Below are 24,179 nucleotides of genomic sequence, written 5' to 3'. Positions count from 1 at the left end.
TAGAAATAAAGCTTTATACGCGTTTCAAAGAATTGCACATTATCTGATTCCTGCAAAATCTCTGCGATATGAGGTTTGTGTATCTTTGCTGTGTAATCATCATTTCTTTATTCATTCAATAAATACTTACTTGAAACTTATTATGTTTTAGGTTTCCTTACAGTATTTTTTTACTTTTAGCTTTGTTCCATATGAACAAAGGATTCTGGTGTCCTCAGAGTTTGAGAACCACTACCATATGTGTACTGTATCAGACACTTACGGTGTCTTGGAATCTGTGGGGAATACAAAGTGGAATCTGTGTTGTCTTCAGGGAGCATTTAGTCTAGGGAAGAAATAATATAGATTTGTAAATAGGTGCAAAGCAAAAGTGCTAAATGTTACATATAAGTTATAGGTTGTTTTAGGGGTCTGAAGAGCATTCTTCTGGTTGGGGGCAATCAGGAAGACTTCCTGCAGGAGATGACATTTGAGCAGTGACTTGGTCAGAACTAGTCACCCTGAAACCTAGTAGCCTGAAGTAACAAGCATCGTTTATCTCAACAATTCTTTGTTGATTGAGTGGCTCTTCTGCTTCATGTGCTGTTAGGTAGGGTGGTACTGAGATACCTGGAATGTCCAAAATGGCCTCTCTCACATCCCTGGCAGGTTGGTGCTACCTGTCAGCTGGAGGTCAGCTAAGGATATTGGTCTTAGCCTCACTTCTTCTCATGGTCTTTGAATTTGGCTTTTCTCACAGCATGATGTTTGGGTTCCAGGATGGCAGGAGCCATGTGTGCCAGGTTTTTTTTTTTTTTTTTTTTTTTTTTAAGACAGAGTCTCCCTCTTTTGCCCAGGCTGGAGTGCAGTGGCTCTATCTTGGCTCACTGCATCCTCTGCCTCCTGGGCTCCAGTGATTCTCCTGCCTCACCCTCCCGAGTAGCTGGGATTACAGGTGTGTGCCACCATGCCTGGCTACTTTTTGTATTTTTAGTAGAGATGGGGTTTTGCCATATTGGCCAGGCTGGTCTTGAACTCCTGGCATCAAGTGATATACCCACCTCAGCCTGCCAAAGTGCTGGGATAACAGGGATGAGCCATGCACCTAGCCTACCAGGATTTCTTAAGGCTTATGCTGGAAGTAGCCTAGTGTCACTTCTACCACATTCTGTTAGCTGAGGTGTGTCATACCAGCCCAGACAGTGTGAGAAAGGGCTTTACAGGGGCCTGAATACTAGGAAGTGTGGTTCATTGGGTTTTTTTTTTGTGTGTTCATGGGAATTCAAATTGGGACTAAAGCTCAAACTGATGTTAGTGTATGGTCTGTGTTGGTTACTAAAACAGAATGTCTGTATGTACTTTTTTTTGAAAACTAGGAAATTTCTCCTCTTCTCTCCATGGAGGCTATGGCATTTGTTACTGAAGAGAGGAAACTTACCCAAGAAACCACTTATCCAAATACTTATATTTTTGACTTGTTTGGAGGTGTTGATGTAAGTAGCTATTTATTATTACTACTACTGTTAACTACCGCTTAATGGTTTGAGAATTTAACTTTTGAAATAGGATATAGGAAAGATTTCAGAATTTATAACATTTCAGATTTTGACTTTTAGAAGCTTAGTGGCATTGACATGTTAAAGCAGCATAGTTTTTACTTTCAAAGAATTTGTTTATTTGAATTGGTATCTACCTTTTAAAAAAAATACAAAGTGAAAAGTCTATCTCTCAGTTTTCCAGTGTCACCTTCTCAGAAACACTTGTGATTACTAGTTTCTTGTGTGTCCTGCTAAAGATGTTCTGTGGGGTGTGTGTGTGTGTAAGTAAATATTCCCCACCACCTCCACCTTAGTTTATTTTCTCCCCACGTAGACTGATATACCATATACACGCTACACTCTCTTGTACTTTTTTTTTTTTAATTAAACAGTTTTTTAATGGCTGAATAGTGTTCCCTGGTGTGATTGTGCCATAATTTTTTTACCCAGGCCCCAGTTGATGGGCATTTAGAATTTTCCCAGACTATTTCTCTTTCAGGGTTGTAGTAAAGATCTTGTACATATTTTTGTATACATGTGAGTATGTACCTTTGGAACAAGAACATATGTTTTTTATTGTTTGTAAATCTGAAGTTAACCTGCCTAAGAAGTTTTATCAGTTTATATCCCCAGTAACAAATCTTGGTTCACCCACACCATCACCAGTATACTGTGTTTATGTGTATTTTTATGGTCTTTGTTGCTGAAGTATAACCTTCATACAGAAAAGTACACCAATAATTACCACAAAATAAATTCACTTTTGCACTGCCACCCAAATTAGGATATAGAACATTACCAGTACCCAGAATCCCCTTTCACCAAACAGTGTGTTTTAAGTATTTACTAAGCAGATGTGAGAAAAATGGTATTTTTCCATAGTTTTTTAAGCCAACTTTATTAAGATATGGTTCACATACCATACAGTTCACCCATATGTGCAACCATCACCACAGTCAGTTTTACAGCACTTTCATCACACCACAAAAGAAACTCCATGTGTTTTATCTGTCACTCTCTTACCTCTGTGACCTCCTCCCTGTCCCCCCACAGTAGTATACTTTTTGTCTCTATAGATTTCTCTGTCATGGGCATTTTGTATAAATTCAGTTATATAATATGTAGTCTTTTGTGAGTGGCTTCTTTTCACTTAGCATAATGATTTCTAGGTTCATCCGTATTGTAGCATTATCAATATTCATTCCTTTTTATGGCCAAACAATATTTCGTTGTGTGGATATCCCACATTTTTTATTTGTTGAGGGACATTTGGATTCCTGCTGCCTTTTTGCTGTTATGAATAACAGTGCTATAAGCATTCTTCTACAGATCCTTTGTGGACATGTTTTCATTTCTCTTGGCCATATACATACCTAGGAGTAGAGTTGCTGGATCATTTGGGTAACTCTGCGTTTAATTGTTTGAGGAACTGTCAGAATGTTTTCCAAGAGGCCACACCATTTTACATTGCCACCAGCAGTGTATGAAGGTTTCAGTTTTTCTGTATCCTTTCAACACTTGTTATTATCTGTCATTTAAAAAGTTACCTAAATTTTTTTTTTTTTTTTTTTTTGAGACGGAGTTTCGCTTTTGTTACTCAGGCTGGAGTGCAATGGCGCGATCTCGGCTCACCGCAACCTCCGCCTCCTGGGCTCAGGCAATTCTCCTGCCTCAGCCTCCTGAGTAGCTGGGATTACAGGCACGTGCCACCATGCCCAGCTAATTTTTTTTGTATTTTTAGTAGAGACGGGGTTTCACCATGTTGACCAGGATGGTCTCTATCTCTCGACCTTGTGATCCACCCGCCTCGGCCTCCCAAAGTGCTGGGATTACAGGCTTGAGCCACCGCGCCCGGCAAAAGTTACCTAAATTTTTTAAAAAAATACTGAGATGGGGTCTCTCTTTGTTGCCCAGACTGGTCTCAAGCTCCTGGGGTCAAACAGTCCTCTAGCCTTGGCCTCCCAAGCTCTGGGATTACAGGCATGAGCCACTGCACCAGCCCTGTCATGATTATAGCCATTCTAGTGAGTGTGAAGAGATACCTCATTGTGGCCTTGATTTGCATTTCCCTGATAACCACTGATGACCATCTTTTCTTGAGTTTGTCATTTGTATGTCTTCCTTGGAGAAATGTCTATCTCCTTTTTCAATGTCTTAGTTGAGATATATCTCTTTTGAATATTGTGTTGTAAAAGTTCTTTATAAATTTTCTGCATCGTTTTTAAAACTCATTCTTCTATCACTGAGACTGGATATTTTCTCTAGTGTTTGTAAGTAGTTTTCTGCCAGTTGTCTGTTTTACACATCTTTTTCTATTTGGTTATTAGTCCTTTTTCCTTTTAATTTGTAAGTGCTCTTGACTTTGTTATTTGTGGTTTTTTCCTATTTTGAGAATTAAATTTTGACCTTTTTTTGTTGTTGTTGTTGTTTCTTTTGAGATGGTGTCTCTCTCTGTCACCAGGCTGGAGTGCAGTGGTGTGATCTTGGCTCACTGCAACCTCCACCTCCTGGGTTCAAGCGATTCTTCTGCCTCAGCCTCCCAAGGAGCTGGGACTACAGGCGCTTGCCACCATGCCCAACTAATTTTTTTTTTTTTTTAATACTAGAGACAGGGTTTCACCATGTTGGCCAGGATGGTCTCTATCTCCTGACCTCACGATCTGCCTGCCTTGGCCTCCCTGAGTGCTGGGATTACAGGCATGAGCCATGGTACCCAGCCTGACACTTTTAAATTAGAAATGTTTAATTTTTAGATTGTCAGATTAATCAGTCTTTTACTTTGATGGCTTCAGAGTTTTGGTTCATGCCTTTCCCACTATTGGATATAAACCATGTCTATTTCTTTCTAATATTTTACAGTTTTTATTGTATATGTTTAAATTTTTGTACAATTTGAAATTTATTTTGGTGTAATGAGTGAAGGGTTAGGATCTGACTTTTGTCCCTTAGATATTTGCCCTTAACTCCATTACCTGAAGCAAACATGAGGGAGAAGACATTTCCAGGTATTGTGGTTAGTCTTTATCTTGATCTGTGTGTTGATTGTACAGAAATGGTGTTCAATGTGTAAAACTCTACACGAGTGATTTGTTCTCTTAGCCAGATGCAGTGACTCATGCCTGTAGTCCCAGCACTTTGGGAGGCCAAAGCAGAGGTGGATTGCCTGAGTTGAGGAATTCCAGATCAGCCTGGGCAGCATGGCAAAACTCCATCTCTACTAAAAATGCAAAAAATTAGCCAGTTGTGGTAGCACATACCTGTAGTCCCAGCTGCTTGTGGTGCTGACGTGGGAGGATTGGTTGAGCCCGGGAGGTTGAGGCTGCACTGAGGTGAGATCACACCACTGAACTCCAGCCTGGGTGGCAGAGCAAGACCCCATCTCAAAAAAACATTGTACTCTTTACAGTATCACATTATACTTCAATTTTTAAAGTGTCCTTTGTTTAAAGATACTGTTTTCCACTAAAGTAAAGATTAAGTGTGACATCTGCTTGCATGTCATCAGCCACAGCCTTTCTTCTTTAACTACTGCTCATTATTCCCTCTCCACAGCAGTGTCGGTGGTCTTAGAGCATTTACTTACTTGGCCAGCTCAAGAGACCCTTTACTTTTGAATTGTTACATCAAGAAATCTACTCAGAGCTGATGTATTTATGGGAGGAAAAATACTGATGTAGGTCTGTAGCCTGGTGTCTATTTGCAGTGGAAATGTGGCTCTCTGTAGTAGGAGCCTATTCCATCTCAGGACATGTTTGGATCAACTGTTCTTGATTTTTGGGGTTTTTTTCTCCTGCTTTGTGTTAGGGCAGCTTCTCCAGGAATCCCAGTCATTTTATAAATGTGAGCTCCTGCTTAAGTCATTATCCACCTCACTAACCTTCAGTTTGGGTGCATTTGTTATGGACTCCTGCCATCCTGAAGCTGCTAGTATTTTCCAAACACAGTTAATCATTTCTTCTGCTAATTAGCAAGAACCCAAAGTAAGCCTCTCTTGGCCATGCTGCCCAAAGCTCAGTGGGATCACTCCTTGTCAACCTGACCCTATCCATAACATGATTGTGGAAAGGATATCTTAGAGTTTACAAAGTAGATGCAAAGTACATAGCCAAGTGAAGTGAAGCAGACCCAGAGCAAGCTCGTCTGCATAAATTAAATGAGTATGGGGACTATGGTGGAGTAGGGAGTGTGTGCCTGCTTTTATGGAGGAGATGACTCTTCCTTTCCCATTGACTGTTTTCCTGAGAGGTCGTAGGAAATCTAGATTTGTAGGTAAAATTATTCTAGCTTTTCAGTAGGTGTGGGCCAGTTGTAAGCCATTGCTTGGCATTCAGGAACTTTTATTCGTTGACATTCTCTTCCATTTGAAGTGAATTTATTTGAAATACATTATATACACTTGAACATTTTACATCTTGTTTGGACGAATGTGATCTCTCTCTGAAAGAATTTGTGTAATATACTTCAGAGCTTTAAAAATTACTACTCATTTTGCCCTGTTGTTTCTATTTCTGTGACTCTCCTGAAGACATAAGTTAAAATGAAATAAAAATTTGTGTACCAACACAGTTACGTGTAACATTGTAATGACTGTCTACTGGGAGAAGGTAATGGTTATTCTATTTTGTTGAATTTTGTGAAGTTGTTAATATAATGTTAAAGTTATAATAACATGGGAAAATTCATGATGAAAAGGGCAGGCTATAAAATTGTGTAAACTCTATAATAATTACTCCACTTAAGGATGACCTTAGGTCTCTGTTATACAAAGCAAAGCAGGCTTACATTCAGGGCAACTTTTGTTGTTGCCCCAAGTCATGAGACTTCTTTCTTTTCCCTCCTACAAGTGGAGTTAACATTAAATATGATGAGCAGAAAGCTGAGCCTAGTGCTACTCGAGAACTGACAATCTGTGGTATAGTGGTTTAGGATTTTTATTTTTAATCTGCTTCAAGCGAAAACAACACATCTCTCTTAATTCAGGATGTTGAATTATAGTGTCACATTCATGCCAGGAACAATCTCGTGGCATGTGGATTTACTTTCTAATGATTTGTTGCTGGTTTGAGATGAACAGAGGCTTTCTCAGACCCTCAAGCTAAACTTTCTAGTCTCAAAGATTTGCCTACTGGCTTTTTAATTATAAAATGCTATGGAATCTTTTCTTCATTTGGCTTGAGGTGTCTTGGACATGCTGCGTAAGTATTGGCCTATTGCTCGTTAGAAAGGGATAGAGGAAGAATTTTTTCATTTTTGTTGTGGGATGGCTCCTAGCTTGATTTAAACAACAATAAAAAATAAATATGTATATAGGGGATTGTCTTTAAACATATGGGCTTAATCGTGTTCTCAGCATATAGATTATTTTTAAATGCTTTAATATATTTAAGTGGAAAATGGGCTTTTTTGGAAAACGAAGGTCCTCGTTTTGAAAGGAAGAGGTGTTTGTCAAGGAAAATGTGAAAATCTGTCTTGTCATCTGTCACCAAAAGTTAGCCACTGTTAAGATTTGGGAGTATTCCTTTCTAACCTTTATTTTTTGCTGTTTATATGAACCTAGAATTTGTTTAACAGAATTTTTTTTTAATAACAGCTTTTAAAAATTGTTAACGATTATTTTGGAGATGGAGTTTTACTCTGTCGCAGGCTGGAGTACAGTGGTACAATCCTAACTCACTGCAGCTTTGAACTCCTGGGTTCTATGATCCTCCTGCCTCCGTCTCCTGAGTAGCTGGGACTACAGGCTCGTGCCACCACACTTGGCTAATTTTTAAATATTTGTTTAGAGATATGGGGGTCTTGCTGTGTTGCTCAGGCAGTCTTGAACTCCTGGCCGTAAATGATCTTCCTGCCTCACCTTCCTGAGTAGCTGGGGTTTTAGGCACGAGCCACCCTGCCTTCTCAGCAATAACAGCTTTATTGAAATATAATTTACAGATCGTAAAGTTAACTCTCTTATCCACGCATCAGTATTGTTGTACAGTGATCACCAGAACGTTTTTATCATGCCAGAAAGAAATCCTGTACCAATTAGCAGTCACTCCCCATCTCCCCATCTCCCCAGCTCTGGCAGCCATTAATCTGTTTTATGTCTCTATTATGAAATATCCATAATGTCCATAATATGGCTTATTGCATCAGTCCATTCTTTCGCTGCAATGAAGAAATACACAAGACTGGGTTGTTTATAAAGGAGAGAGGTTTAATTGACTCACAGTTCCGTATGGCTGGGGAGGCCTCAGGAAACTCACAGTCATGGCTGAAAGCAAAGGAGAAGCAGGCACCTTCACAGGGCAGCACAACACAGTGAGTGGAAGCAGGGGAAGTGCCAGACACTTATAAAACCATGGGATTTTATGAGACCACTTGTTATCATCAGAACAGCATGGGAGAAACCTCCCCTATGATCCAGTTACCTCCACCTGGCCCCACCCTTGACACGTGCAGATTATTACAATTCAAGGTGAGATTTGGGTGCGGACACAGAGCCAAACCGTATTACCTGTTATGGATATTTCATATCAACAGAATCATGCACTATGTGGCTTTTTATGTCTAGCTTCTTTGAGTAATAGGTGTTTTATTGTTTAAATAATAGCTTTTATTGTTTAAATGATCCAATTTAAAAGATATAATTCAGTTTTTTAGTATAGTCAGTTATATCACTATCACCACAGTTGATTTTAGAACATTTTCATCACTCCAAAAAAGAAACACCATATTCTTCACTAGCTACTCCCCATTTCCTCCCAAGGTCTCCCTCCCTCATCCTTAGGCAACCACTAATCTGTTTTCTATCTTTATAGATTTAATTATTCTGAACATTTCACATAAATGGAGTCATACAATACGTGGTCTTTTGTGACTGTCTCCTTTTACTTAACATAATATCCTCAAGATTAATCCACGTCATAACATGTATCAGTACTCCATTCCTTTTTATTATCAAATATGCTGTTCTATGTATAGATCACATCTTGTTTATCCATTCATCAGTTGATGGACATTTAGGTTGTTCCCACTTTTGGCTGTTATTAATAATCTGCAATGATTAATGCTACTGTGAACATTGGCATATAAATTTTTATATGGATGTGTTTTCATTTCCTATTAGATTGCCTTATTTAAAAAGGCGCAGTGGCTCACGCCTGTAACTCCAGCACTTTGGGAGGCCGAGGCAGGCAGATCATGAGGTCAAGAGATCGAGACCATCCTGACCAACATGGTGAAACAAGTTTCTGCTAAAAATACCAAAAAAAAAATAGCCAAGTGTGGTGGCATGCGCCTGTGGTCCCAGCTACTCAGGAGGCTGAGGTGGAAGAATCACTTGAACCCAGGAGGTGGAGGTTGCAGTGAGCCGAGATTGTGCCACTGCACTCCAGCCTGGAGACAGAGCAAGACTCCCTCTCAAAAAATAAAAATTTCCCTTGGTATATATCTAGGACTAAAGTTGCTGGTAACTCTGTTTAATTTTTAAGGATCTGCCAGATTGCTTTCTGAAGCTGCTGTACCATTTTACATGCCTACTAGCAGCCTATGAAGGTTCTAATTTCTCCACATCTTTGCCAATAGTTACTGTCTTTTATTAGCCATCCTAGTGGGTATGAAGAGATATCTCATTGTGGTTTTGATTTGCATTTCCCTGATGGCTAATGTTGATCATCTGTTTATTGGACATTTGGAGATTGGCTTTTGGAAAAATGACTGTTCACCTGCTTTGCCCATTTCTTGATTGGATTGTCTTTTTATTGTTGAAGTTGTATTAGTTTCTGGATACTAATTCCTTGTAAGGTATGTAATTTGTGAATATTTTCTCCCATTAAGTAGCTGTCTTCTTACTCTCTTGACGGTGTCCTTTGAAACACAAAAGTCTTTAATTTTGATGAAGTTCATTTTATCTTTTGTTGCTTGGATATTGGTGTATGTCAAGAAACCATTTCCTAATCCAGGTCACAAAGATTTATCTATGTGTTCTCCTGAGAGTTTTGTATTTTTTCTCTTACTTTTAGATCTTTGATGCATTTGCATTGATTTTTGTTTATAATATGAAGCAGAGAGGTCCAGTTTCATTTTTTTGCATGTAACTATCCATTTGTCACAGCACCACTTTTGAAAAAACTACTTTTTCACTATTGATTAGTTTTGGCAAACTTGTTAAAAATCAACTGACCATAGACACTTGGGTTTATTTTTGTATTTACAGATCAAGCTTGTTTTGGCCGTTAGGCATCCCTGTATTTGTATGTGAATTTCAGGATCAGCTTGCCAATTTCTGCAAAGAAGCCAGCCAGGATTTTGATAGTGATTGTGTTGAATCTGTAGGTCAGTTTAGGGAGTATTATCTTAACAGTATTAAATCTTCTGATCCATGAACCACAAGATAGCTTTCCATTTTTTTTTTTTTATGTTGTCTTTAATTTCTCTCAAAAATGTTTTGTGGTGCAAGTCTTGCACTTGTTAAACTTATTTCTAAGTGTCTTACCGTTTTCGATGCTCTTTTAAGTGGAATTGTTTTCATAATTTCAGTTTTGGTTTGCTTGTTGCTGCAATTATGGAAATACAATTGATGTATGTATATTGATCACGTATAATGAAATCTTGCTGAACTCTTGTTTATTGGCTCTAGGTTTTTTTTAGTGGATTCCTTTGGAATTTTCTGTATTTTAGATTGTGACATCTGCAAATAGAGTTAATGTTACTTACTCTTTTCCAATTTGGGTGCCTTTAATTTCTTTTTTATGTTTCCCTAATTTCCTTAGTTAGAACACTCAGTACAATGTTAAATTGAAGTAGCTAGAGTGGACATGTTTGTCTTTTTCCTCATCTTAATCGGAAAGCATTTAGCTTTAACTGTTGAGCGTGATGTTAGCTGTGCGTTTTTAAATAAAAGCCCTTTATCAGGCTGAAGAAGTTTCTCTCTGTTCCTTGTTGATTGTTTTTTATCATGAAGGGGTGTTGGATTTTTTTCAAATGCTTTTTCTGCATCTGAGATGACCATGTGGCTTTTGTCCTTTATTCTGTTGATACAGTCTATTATATTGATTTTCATATGTTGAACCAACCTTACATTCCTGGGATAAATTCTGCTTCTACTTCATCATGGTGTATAGTCCTTTTTGGGTTTTTGTTTGTTTGTTTTGTTTTTTGAGAGACAGGGTCTCTCTGTCCCCCAGGCTGGAATGCAGTGGTGTGATCACAGCTCACTGTAGCCTCAACCTCCTGGGCTCAAGTGATCCTCCTATCTTAGCCTCCTGATTAGCTGGGACTACAGGTGCATGCTACCATGCCTGGCTAATTTTTTTGTTTTAATTTTTGCAGAGACAAGGTCTCACTGTGTTGCCCAGGCTGGTCTTAAACTCTTGGGCTCAAGTAATCCTCCTGCCTTGACCTCTCAAAGCGCTGGTATTACAGACATAAGTCACCATGTGTGGACAGTAATCCTTATATGTGTTTGGATTTTGTTTGCTAGGGTTTTCAGGACTTTTGTGTGTATATTCATAAAAGATACTCATCTGCAGTTTTCTTGTGATGTCTTTGTTTGGTTTTGGTATCAGGGTAATACTGGCCTCAGTGAGTTGGGAAATGTTTCCTCCTCTTCTGTTTTTGAAAGAGTTGGTGAAGAATTGGTCATTCTTTAAATGTTTTGTATTGTTCACTAATTGAGCCATCATGTCCAGGGTTTTTCTTTATGGATAGTTTGTTGTTGTTGTTGTTGTTAAGTCACTAAGTCAGTCTCTTTACTTGTTATAGGACTCTTCAGGTGTTCTGTTCCTCCTCCTCCTCCTCCTCCTCCTCCTCCTCCTCCTTCTTTCTTCTTTCTTCTTTCTTCTTTCTTCTTTCTTCTTTCTTTTAAGGCATGGAGTCTCGCCCTGCCGCCCAGGCGGGAGTGTATTGGCATGATTATAGCTCACTGCAGCCTCAACCTTCTGGGCTCAAGCAATCCTCCTGCCTCAGTCTTCTGAGTAGCTGGCACTGTAGGCATACCACCACAGCCAGCTAAATAATTATTTGTAGAGACATAGGGTCTTGCTCTGTTGGCCAGAGCCATCTCAATCTCCTGGCTTCAAGCAGTCCTCCTGTCTCAGCTGCCCAAAGTGTTGGGATTACAGGCATGAACAACCATGCTCAGGCTCTGTTTCTTCTTAAGTCAGTCTTTATAGTTTTATGTCTTTCTAGGAATGTGTCCATTTTATCTAGGTTGTCTAATTTGTTGGCATACGGTTTGTAGTAGTTCCTTGTAATCACTTTTGTTGCCATAAGGTTGGTGATAATGCCCTCTCCTTTATTTCTGAATATAGTAATCTGTATCCTCTCTCCTTTGTTCTTGGTCAGTCAAGCTAAGGGTTTGCCAGTCTTTTCAAAGAGCCAACTTTGGTTTTGTTCTTTTTCTGTTTTCTGTTTCATCTGTTTCAACTCTTACTCTCTCTTTTGCTTACTTTGGATTTAGTCTACTCTTCTTTTTCTAGTGTCTTAAGGTAGAAGATTAGGTTGTTGATTAGAAATAATTTTCTTTGGCTGGGTCCGGTGGCCCAACACTTTGGGAGGCCGAGGTGGGTGGATCACCTGGGGTCAGGAGTTTGATACTACACTGGCCAACATGGCAAAACCCCATCTCTACTAAAAATACACAAAGTAGCTAGGTTTGGTGGCGGGTGCCTATAATTGCTGCTACTCGGGAGACTGAGGCAGAAGAACCACTTGAACCCAGGAGGCAGAGGTTGCAGTGAGCTGAGATTGTACCATTGCACTCTAGCCTGGGAAACAGAGCAAGACTCTGTGTCAAAAATAATAACAATAATCTTAGTATAGGCATTTACAGCTATAAATTTCCCCATGAGCACTCCCTTAGCTACATCATGAATTTTGGTATCTTTATCCATCTTGGATACTTTCTATTTCCCCTTATGATTTCTTCTTTGGGCTATTATTGTTATTTAGGATGGGTTTAAAAAATTATCCACGTAGCCTAGTTTATCGTTGTTCTATGAGAACAAGAAAAAAAGAAAAAAAAATCCACATAATTCATGAATTTCCCAAATTTCTTTCTAATTCTAATTTCATTCCATTATGGCCAAACAAAATACTTTATATGATTTCAGTCTTTTTTAATTTATTGAGGCTTGTTTAGTGGCCTGAAATATGATCTGTCCTAGAGAATGTTCATGTGCACTTGAGTAGAATGTATATTCTGTTCTTCCTGCATGGAGTGTTCTGTAGATGCCTGTTAGAATGTAGTTTGTTCATTGTGTTCAAGTCTTCCATTTCTTTACTAATCTGCCTAGTTGTCTATCTGTTATTGAAAGCACAGTATTAGTGTCCAACTTTATTTTTTAATTATCTGTTTCCTTCATTTCTGCCAGCTTTTTATTTTTGGGCTCTGTTGTTAGGTACATACGTATTTGTAGTTGTTATATCATCCTAGTGGATTGACCCTTTCTCTCCATAGAATGAATTTTAAAATATATGCTTATTTTGAGCAGTTTATTTAAAATTGTGTTGTATTAAAAGTATGTAAAATAATATATGCATGTAACCCCCAGACCTGTAGAAATCGGTGTTAACAATTTATGGTGTATCTTCTGAGACCTTTTTGAAATAAACTCTCACACACAAATGTTCTTTAAACAAAACGTAATAATGTTCTGCAGCTTTTCAGAAGTTAAAACCATATTAGATCCCAGAGATTACTTAGTCTAAAATACTTCTTTTCAAAAATGAGAAAGCTGAGGCCAGAGAAGGGCATTGATGTGCCTAAGTTTACATGGCAAGTAGGTGGCCAAGCTGGGACTAGAACCTGGGTTTCCTACCTTGCTGCAGTGTTCTTTTACTGAACCTTTCCGCCTACTGGAACAAAAGGATCTTGTAATACTGTGACAGATATATGGACCATGAATGGTTATGGCAAAGATCACTTTGTAAGTTATGCTTTCAATTAAGTTTGAAGATTTTATCTGATTTTATTTTATAGCTTCTTGTAGAAATTCTTATGAGACCTACGATCTCTATCCGGGGACAGAAACTGAAAAGTAAGTATACCTGTTAGCTGCTGGTCCTCATTTTCCAACCTGCTGATATGGTGGCAGTTCCCAGCAGTTGCCTTCTTCGTTCCCTTCCTAACTCTTAATAGTGAGAACATGTCTTACATTCAGCTACAGGTGTTGTCTCCACCCCCAGCTAAGCAGCTGTCTTTATTCATTCTGTACTGCATGGAAATTCAGATTTGGGTTAAAAGAATACGTCTTTGTACTTTTGATAGTCCTGTGATCCAGCATCTATGTTTCCTTGGGAAATTCTTATTTCTTTTTTTTTTTTTTTTTTAAGACGGAGTTTCACTCTTGTTACCCAGGCTGGAGTGCAATGGCGCGATCTCGGCTCACCGCAACCTCCGCCTCCTGGGTTCAGGCAATTCTCCTGCCTCAGCCTCCTGAGTAGCTGGGATTACAGGCACGCGCCACCATGCCCAGCTAATTTTTTGTATTTTGAGTAGAGACGGGGTTTCACCATGTTGACCAGGATGGTCTCGATCTTTCGACCTCGTGATCCACCCGCCTCGGCCTCCCAAAGTACTGGGATTACAGGCTTGAGCCACCACGCCCGACGGTGCCGCTAATTTTTTGTATTTTTAGTAGAGACGGGGTTTCACCATGTTGACCAGGATGGTCTCGATTTGTTGACCTTGTGATCCACCCGCCTCGGCCTCCCAAAGTGCTGGGATTACAGGCGTGAGCCACCGTGCCCGGCGGGAAATTCTTATTTCTTATATATAACTCGCTGAGAGAGTAAGGAATTACCTGGTAAGATCACTCTGTTTTATTTTTTTTAGACCTATTTTTTGTTAGAAAGGTGATATCTGCTCTTTGTAAAAAGTTTAGTCTTTACTAGAGTGTGAATGGTAAAAAGTCCGTGTTTTTGGTATGCACTGTTTCTTAGGCTGGGTGGTAGATATATGGGTAATATTCTGTTATTTTTTATGGAACAAAAATAACTTTGTCCATGGTACTTTTTTTTTTTTTTTTTTTTTTTTTTTTGAGTAGAGATGGGATGTTGGCTAGGCTGGTCTCAAACTCCTGACCTCAAGTGATCCACCCACCTCAGCCTCCAAAGTGCTGGGATTACAGGCATGAGTCACTATGCCTGACTTCAATATTTAATTTAAAATAAAAAGTGAATGCACTTTACTCTGGCATTAAAAGCCAGAGATGACTTTAGTTAATGTTTTGTGAACGCCCTCCTACCAACTTTGCATTTTTTAATTTAAAAGGTTTTTTTTTTTTTGTTACCCTTAATATTAACAGGACATACTATATAAGGCCTCATTTGTTTGTGCAGTAGTGGTCAAGACGATTCATAATCATTTTTAATGTCTCAGCTGTGTATTCTGTCTAACTTGATCTTTCATGTTCCCTAGCTACCCTTACAGCAAGTAGCATATGTAATTATTCGTTGGTGCACTTATTTAGTCTCTCTCCCTCCCACTAGATTTATAGGTTGCATAAGGGCTGAGACTTTTTTCCTTCACCGCTGTATCTGCTCTAGAGTAGATGCTGAATAATACTTGATGAATGAGTGAATCCCAATTCCTTTTAAAAATGGAGGATCTAGAAATAGTGAGATATACGGTCTAGAAATAGTGAGAGAGCAGTGTTCCACCCTGCTTTGAAGGCGTTAAATAAATAAACCACAGAGCCCCAGTAGTTTGAAAGGTGGCCATGAGGGATGCAGGGCATTTACACTGTCTCAGGATTATGTGAGGCAACCCTTCTTAGTCAGGCTAGCGTGGCAGGGTAGCCCATTGGGATCTAAGAAGGAGGCCTAGCATTTGAGCATTCCTGGCAGCTTAGGAGTGAATGGAAACAGTTTTTTAAAATGGAAGCAGTGCCAAATAAAACACTTTGTTCATGGTTCATAGTCAGTTTCATCATCTCTTGGTTTTGGGGTCAGGAAAATGAAGCTTCCTTTTCATTCTACTTTCCTGTTCCTGCTCACAAGGAAGTAATAGGTTCTTTATTAGAGTTAGTAATAGGTCAAACATTAAGAGCCATTTGCCCAACACAGATAACAGCAATAAAAAAAATGAAACAGTTAATAAGTCTGATAAAAAAAGGTATCTTTGTTTGCTGATAGTAGAACTTTCAATGGAAATTTATAACAGGCAGTTGAGATGATTATACCTTTAACTTTTAGCCACGCGTGGTGGTACTTGCGTGTAGTCCTAGCTGCTCGGGAGGGCAAGGCAAGAGAATTACTTGAGCCTAGGAGTTCAAGACTACAGTGAGCTGTGATCATGCCCCTGAGTGACAGAGTAAGACTTCATCTTTGAAAAACCAAAACAAACGAACAAAAAAAAGATGCTTATACTTTAGATTCTAGTAGTTCTACTTTTAAAAATGTATCTTGAGGAACCAGTTTAATACAAGCTTTAAAAGGATACACATACATATTGCTTATTTGTAGTCTATTTAAGAAAAAAAAAAAAAATCCTGGATATACCCTAAGCAAGACATTAAGGGAAAATGGCTTTATTAAGCGATGGCACAAGAACAGGTTGAAATTATGAAGACTAGCCAAGTGCCATGGCTCGCGCCTGTAATCCCAGCACTTTGGGAGGCCAAGGTGGGCAGATCACAAGGTCAAGAGGTAGAGACCCTTCGGGCTAACATGGTGAAACCCTGTCTCTACTAAAAATACAAAAATTAACTGGGTATGGTGGCACATGCCTGTAGTCCCAGCTACTTGGGAGGCTGAGGCAAGAAAGTTGGTTGAACCTGGGAAGTGGAGGTTGCGGTGAGCCAAGATGGTGCCGCTGCACTCCAGCCTGGTGACAGAGCGAGACTCCATCTCAAAAAAAAAAAAAAAAAAATTAGGAAGACCGTAGAGCATAATAAGAAAACAGCTGCTCTATCAAACCAAAAGCAGTATGCAAATGGGCTTATAGGTTCTGATGGGCACTATGAAAATCTGGTAGAAGGGGACTGGAAGCAATATGTTAATAGGAAAATAATCATCTTGGAGGGGATTATATCAGTTCTTAGGCTGAAAAAAAAAATGTAACCGTTTTGCTATCTTTTCAATGAGAAAAATAACCAGTCGTTCCCCTTTCACTTTCAGTAAGTGATGAAATGTCCAAGGACTGCTTGAGTATCCTGTATAATACCTGTGTCTGTGTAAGTACCCCTGCCAGTGGGGCTCCATTTATCTCCCTACCAGATCTGCAATGGTTCAGATGGGAATATTCAAGCGGGGGTGGCAAACATGAGCACTCTGTTCAGACAGTGAGAGAATTGGGCTTATTTTATGTGTGCCTGAAAATCAGGACTAACGGGTAGAAATGATGGGGAGGCAGAATTTTGTAGCAGTTACTAAGAGCCAGGACTGCTGCAGCAGCTACTGAACTCCTTGGGCCCTGGAGCTGTCCAAGTAGAAACTGAACAATTACTTGTCAAAAGGTGACAATTTAAGACTCATTTTAACTACATTATGCCTATTTCTTTTTTTTTTTTTTTTTTTTTTTTTTTTGAGACGGAGTTTCGCTCTTGTTACCCAGGCTGGAGTGCAATGGCGCGATCTCGGCTCACCGCAACCTCCGCCTCCTGGGTTCAGGCAATTCTCCTGCCTCAGCCTCCTGAGTAGCTGGGATTACAGGCACGCACCACCATGCCCAGCTATTTTTTTTTGTATTTTTAGTAGAGACGGGGTTTCACCATGTTGACCAAGATGGTCTCGATCTCTTGACCTTGTGATCCACCCGCCTCGGCCTCCCAAAGTGCTGGGATTACAGGCTTGAGCCACCGCGCCCGGCCCACATTATGCCTATTTCTTCATTTTCCTTGTTAGAAAACAAAACAAGACCAGAAGCCCCACCCATATATTGAGCAGGACTCTATACTAGGTTGACCACTGAGCCAGGAAGAATGGTGAATTCTTCAAAAAGGAAGCAATTTGATAGAAACAAAAGAGGATAGCACTCAGTGAACCCGATTTTGTGTTCTGGTCCTTGGCTTAGTACACCTCCCAAGCCATAGTTTTTTACCAATAGAGTGCGGTTAATGGTCATACTAACATCATAGATTTATTATGAGAACTGAGATAATAGATGTGAAAACACTTTGTAAAACAATATATAAATGTTTTTATAAGACATAGTACCTGTTTTTTAGAAACTTGTGGTAAACTGTAAATCGTGAATCATGATACATGGCAGAATGAGAGGAGTGCTATTATAGATGTGAACCCTGTATGCTGTGGAAATAAAAAAGGAACATTTAGCTCCATTTCATTTCTTGCCTCATTCAAAATAAGATTTCTGGCATCTTGTGGGTGTATGCAAAATATACCAAGATCACAAGTAGGTAAGAAAGAAGATAAAACAAGAGTGGGGACATAACGTACAGCCAGGAATTAGATGGATATAAAAATGTAGACCATAAAATCATCTGTATGATGGATGGGCACAAATTTGGCTCCACATTTCTTAGCAGCCAACACAAATAGGTGAATATGTTTGAACACTTATATAATTCAGCATCCATAATAGTGCTGTGCAATTGAAATATGCAAGCCACTTGGGTTATTTTAAATTTCTTTGTAACTGCATTTTTTAAAGAAAAAAATAGGAAGAAATAGTGAATTTTAATGATAAATTTTATTTAACACAGTATATCAAGAATATTGTCATTCTAACATGTAATCAGTATAATGATTAATTAGATTTTTTTTTTTTTTTTTTTTTTTTTTTTAGTAGTAAGCTCTCAAAATCCAGTATGTTTCTCTTTTGGTTTTTTGTTTGTTTGTTTTTTGTTTGAACACCAAGAGCACATCTCAGTTTGGTCCAGCCACCTTTCAAGTGCCCAGTAGTCAGGTATAGCTAATGACAAAGATAGGCACAGGGAGATCTATAAGATAAAAACAAATTGTTCAGGAAATGCACAATTATTCTTGCAACTAGGGCCAATAAGAAATTGTCCTTATGGAATAATACAGTGTGTAATATGATAGCTCCATCATTGGCAGCTTCCATACAGTCACCAGTTTTTTTTGTTTGTTTGTTTTTTGTTTTTTTTTTTTGAGACGGAGTTTCACTCTTGTTACCCAGGCTGGAGTGCAGTGGTGCAATCTCGGCTCACCGCAACCTCCGTCTCCTGGGTTCAGGTAATTCTCCTGCCTCAGCCTCCCGAGTAGCTGGGACTATAGGCGTGCGCCACCATGCCCAGCTAATTTTTGTATTTTTAGTAGAGACGGGGTTTCACCATGTTGACCAGAATGGTCTCGATCTCTTGACCTCGTGATCCACCCGTCTCGGCCTCCCAAAGTGCTGGGATTACAGGTATGAGCCACTGCGCCCGGCCTCAGTCACCAGTTTTATGGTGCTGTTTTAAAATCATGATACCTAATGTTAATCAGTGACATTCCAGTAAAACAGTTAAGTTAAAAAAAAAAGAAACATATGAAGAGAAGTTGATTAAAGGTTACAAATATATGGGTTGATAAAAGAAATAAGACCAAGTATTAGATAAATCAGTAAGGATATAACTTAGTTTATAATAATCTGTTTTACATTTCAAAATAGCTAGAAGAGACTGGTAGCATAAAGAAGAGACAAGTATTTAAGCTGATGGCTGTCCCAAGTACATTGATTTGATATTTATAAATTATCTGAATATATTAAATTCTATGTACTCTGAAACTATGTACCTTTATTATACATCAACTAAAAGTATTTTTAAATAAAATTTTTTAAAAATTTTAAAGTGAGGAACATAGGATGATATGGTCTAATTAGGTGCTGTCTGACTGATTTCCATGTTAAGTAGAAAACCTGGGCCTGTTAGGATTGCAAACACCAATGCCTCCAGGGATCAGGCAGAAAACAGGAAAGGTTTGAAATTGCTGCTGTTGGAGTGGGAACTAGTGTAAACTGTGACTAAACTGGAGCAAGTACGAACTGTCTAAAGATGTTTAAACTTAAAAGTTTAAAAAGTACTGTTGGCCAGTCGTGGTGGCCGATGCCTGTAATCCCAGCACTTCGGGAGGCCAAAGTGAGTGATCACAAGGTCAGGAGTTCAAGACCAGCCTGGCCAACATGGTGAAACCCCATCTGCACTAAAAATACAATTAGCCGGGTGTGGTGGTGGGCGCCTATAATCCCAGCAACCCGGGAGGCTGAGGCAGGAGATGCACTTGAACCAAGGAGGCAGAGGTTGCAGTGAGCCAAGACCATGCCATTGCACTCCAGCCTGGGTGACACAGTGAGATTCTGTTTTTTTTTTTTTACTGATGAAAAAAATGAAGTTCCAAAGGTGGGAAGTGATTTGCTCAGGATCACACAGCTGGAATTAGAATTTGGGTCTGACTCTTAAATTCATGCTTCAGGCACTGTTGTATTTCAAATTTAAGAATGGCGTTCAGAACCCTTACATAATTTCTCTTAGGAAATACCATCTCATTGTGTTATGTTCTCACAGGTGGGCTCCCACTTGTGTAGCCTGCATGTCAGGAGGCTTTTTTCTTCCGTGGCTAGGGAGTTAACGAGTGTTTCCCACAGTCAAATTGTTATTCCCTTTTTGTTGATTCATGCCAGTTTTCAGAGGTGAAATTGCTTTTCAGTGTCTGTAAAGGATGCCTTGCTCTTCATAATTTATTTTGTGCTTACAACCTATTCTGTCTTTTCTTCTTGTGACAGACGGAAGGAGTTACAAAGCGTTTGGCAGAAAAGAATGACTTTGTGATCTTCCTGTTTACACTGATGACAAGTAAGAAGACATTCTTACAAACAGCGACCCTCATTGAAGATATTTTGGGTGTTAAAAAGGTAAGCTGTCTCCGCAAGCCGACCAGATGGGGAAGGGTGACTCAGACCATTGGATTCTCAAACTTGAACAATATACAAAGCTTTTAAAAAGAAATTCTTTCAGATTCCTAGTGTTAAGTTATGTATTGCGTTACTTAGATATATTCAGGTATAAAACTTGATTACTCCTTATACTAGTGGTTCTTCCATGACTATAAAACCTAAACAAACATATACACTGAAATCAAACTAATTCTAAAACTCAAAACTTCAGATTGACTTTGTGAATTTAGTGTGATGCCTCATGTTACTTTGCTGAAATCAAATTGCCCCCACTCATCACTCTGGAGCAAGTTCTTTGTAGCATATCTGTGCTGTTGTATGCTCTGCGGTGACTCCATTCTCTTACCATTTTTCTCTACCTGAACTGCTATCTGAACTGCTGTGAAGCTTTCATTCGTTAGGATATGTTCTGCTTTGGTAGCAATGTTTTTGGCTTTTACTTACGAAGTCTGCTTCTGTTTTTTCTCTTTAGTCATCAACAATTAAAGTTGGTTAATTGGCACCAGTGCAGTAGGAGACAAATGGGAGCTCTGAAATACTGTGACTTGGTGAAAAGGTTGATATTCAAATGACCCATAGGTTTTTTAAAAAACTGTGATCGAAATGAAAACTAAATTAAAAATTTCAAGAGTTCACAGATACCCAAAGATGCATTCATAGACCTCTGTTAGAGACTCCCTGTGTTACATTTTTGGTGTAATGCTTGTTAGGACCTGGAGCTCACTTCTCCAGTCCTGATCTGTCCTGAGCCTCCATGTTGATTGCAGGTTGACAAATTTCTTTCTCTTCCTGTTGAGCAGCCTCCTAGAGGTTGCTGTTGCAGGGAAATGTGTGTTCACGTGCACTGTGGTGACCCTAGCTTTCATTTCTTCTTGCTATGCTTTCCCCAGGCCTTGCTTGTGATTGCCCAGCACAAGTGGCCTATTGTCTGTAGGAACACACTGGAGATATGTGCAGGCCCCAGACAGACCCTTTGTGCCCTTTGATAAAAAAGGCTTTGTTATTATTCCAGTAATTGTGCGTTCCAGTCAGTGTGTGAAAGGGGGCCTCCAGAGTGGAAACTCTAGACTCCCTAGCAGTCTCAGCATAGGAGTCGAGAATTGCTCCTTCACAACTTTTCCCACTTGCCCTCTCACTCCCTCTCATTCCTTTTTGTGAACCCCCAAATGGTGATGTGTTCTACCAAACATTATGGGTATCTTGGTGCAGTTTGAAAGGAGGGTAGATGCCATAAAGAAAGTGGAAACACAAACCACAAACTGGGAAAAGACATTTGTAATTCGAGTAACCAACAAAGGATTGGTATTTGGAATTTATCAAGAATTCTTACTGGCCAGGTGCCGTGGCTCACTCCTGTAATCCGAACACTTTCGGAGGCTGAGGCAGGCAGATCACTTGAGGTCAGGAGTTTGAGACCAGCCTGGCCAACATGGTGAAACCCAGTCTCGTCTCTACTAAAAAATACAAAAATTAGCCTGGTGTAGTGGCATACACCTGTAGTCCCAGCTAAGGCATGCGAATCGCTTGAACCCAGGAGGCAGAGGTTGCAGTGAGCCAAGATGTTGTCACTGCACTCCAGACTAGGCAACAGAGGGAGATTTCCTCTCAAAAAACTTACAAATCAGCATGAAAAAGACAAATAGCCCAGTAGACAGATGAGCAATGATATAAACAAGCATCTCACAGACAAGAAAGAAATGGTCCATAAATATGAAAGAGAAGATGCTTAACTTCATTGACAGTCAAGGAAATGCAAATCAGTACCATAGTGAGGGGGAGAGTGGGCAAATGTTGGAGAGTATGTGTATCAGTGGGAACACTTACATACTGCTGATAGTTTGTCAGCACAATATCCTCTTTTTTTGTTTTGTAGTTGAGCAGGCACATACCTTGTGCCCCAGCACCTAGGGAAGCTTTGCCCTGAGGGCTGAGACATCAGTATTTTGCCGTGGGTCACTTACAACCTGTGCCTGGGCACACTTGTGGGGAAGCTCAGTCCAAGAACAGTGATTCTTAGAAATGAAAACACTAGATTAAAACCAAGAAGGTTGTGAAATCAGTCCATCAGATCTACAAGCCAAATAGAAAAGATCAGACTGCTTTGTGTAAGGGTATTACTTGAATAAGTTTTTGTTTGATATTTATATATGTTTACTGGTGGTGGTTCTTGGTGATAGTTAAAAAGTGTGGAAGCCACTGCCCCAGGAAGACTTCTATACCTGTGCATCAAGTAACACATAATATTTGTAGCTTCATTGTTTCAGAACAAAAAACTGAAACCAAGTCTCTGATCCATCAATAGGAGAAGGGATGTATGTATGTACTGTCTTCACACAATGGAATATTATAAAGTAGTAGAAATGAATGAACTGTTGCCATAGGCAACAACATAGCTGAATAATTGAAATGATCAAGTGATAGAAGCCAATTGCAGAAGACTGTGGGTAGTATATCATTTTCGTAAAGCTCAAAAAAGCAAATTATTCATTGATAAAACTAGTTTTTAAATGTCAAGGCAATAATAATTAATGTTAGTGGTTCCCAGAGGCAGAGAAATGCAATAGGAAAGGCACACACAGCTAGTCGTTTTGTTATGCTGTATAATATGTATCAAAAATTAAAACATAATTCTTAAAATTTAAAACAAACGAAAACATAAGAAGTGGATTGGGGGTTGTGGGACCTGTTTTGGAACCCATATACTGAGACAGGGCTGGAGAAACTGGTGAGCTGCAAGTTACAATTGCCACTAATAGCGACAGCTAACATTTGTTCTGTACTAGGGAAAGGTGGAAGCAGCTGCTTCCCGATACCCCTGCACAGCAAATTCCTGTCTTCCTCCATTACTAGAAATAGAGGGAATGTGGGATTCGTGAGGGTGCCTAGGAATCATGCACTTGTTTCAGACTATATATTGAGTCTCAGGAGAAAGGGTAGGATATATGCCTTCTTCAAAGTGTGGTCAGATTATTTGGGATGTAGATGCAGGAACAGATGATTAAAAGTTCATGTGATCTGTGCAGTGAAAGAGAAATACCCAGTCCAGTGGAAGTTCAGTAAATTAGTGGGATCAAGGATGGCAAGTGTTATCTGAGTAGCACCAGGATGGTTCAGAATGAGAAAAACTCATGTAGTACATGACATTTACAGATTTTAAGGAGTAATAAATGAGAATAGAACCAAATAACACAAGGCATTTCATAAAATTCAATTATTATTCCTAATAAAAGCTAGCAATAGAAGGAAAACTTATAAACTAGATGCAGGGTACTTATTAAAATTTACAGCAAATATTAAAGTTAATATTTTGGAAATATTTCTAGTAAAGTCAAGAAAAAGACAATTCTTGGCTTTCACTTACTCTAGATAAATGGCCACATGTACGCGTACACAGAGAGTACCTGTAGGCATGTTAATTGCAACATTGTTTAATAGTGAAAGACTGTGGTTCACCTAAATATGTTAAGAGAAAGTGGGGCCAGACATGGTGGCTCACACCTGTAATCCCAGCACTTTGGGAGGCCAAGGCAGTTGGATCACGAGTTCGGGAAATAAAGACCATCCTGGCCAACATGGTGAAACCCTATCTCTACTAAAAATACAAAAAATTAGCTAGGTGTGGTGGCGTGCACCTGTAGTCCCAGCTACTTGGGAGGTTGAGGCAGGGGAATCTTCGAACCAGGAGGCAGAGGTTGCAGTGAGCTGAGGCCGCGCCACTGCACTCCAGCCTGGTGACAGAGCAAGACTCCGTCTCAAAAAAAGAAAGGGTCAGGCACAGTAGCTCAAGCCTGTAATTCCAGCACTTTAGGAAGTCA

At 39.4% G+C, this 24,179-nt stretch overlaps 1 protein-coding gene across 2 annotated transcripts in view; it reads left to right on the top strand.

The window, feature by feature from the left end:
- The window catches only part of TRPC4AP (transient receptor potential cation channel subfamily C member 4 associated protein), a 79,507-nt gene that overhangs the window by 14,170 nt on the left and 41,158 nt on the right, over positions 1-24,179 (top strand). For both annotated transcript variants that reach the window (XM_039479241.2, XM_010342675.3), the window contains exons 3-6: positions 1,356-1,472; positions 13,483-13,540; positions 16,623-16,678; positions 20,194-20,322. In XM_039479241.2, coding sequence (XP_039335175.1) covers positions 1,356-1,472; positions 13,483-13,540; positions 16,623-16,678; positions 20,194-20,322 — 360 coding nt within the window. The remainder of the gene's footprint in view (positions 1-1,355; positions 1,473-13,482; positions 13,541-16,622; positions 16,679-20,193; positions 20,323-24,179) is intronic.

Source organism: Saimiri boliviensis, chromosome 9, assembly GCF_048565385.1.
Source record: "Saimiri boliviensis isolate mSaiBol1 chromosome 9, mSaiBol1.pri, whole genome shotgun sequence".
NCBI classification, from domain to species: Eukaryota; Metazoa; Chordata; class Mammalia; order Primates; family Cebidae; genus Saimiri; species Saimiri boliviensis.
The sequence above is the reverse complement of the archived record's forward strand: the minus strand, read 5'-3'. Positions and strand labels throughout refer to the sequence as shown.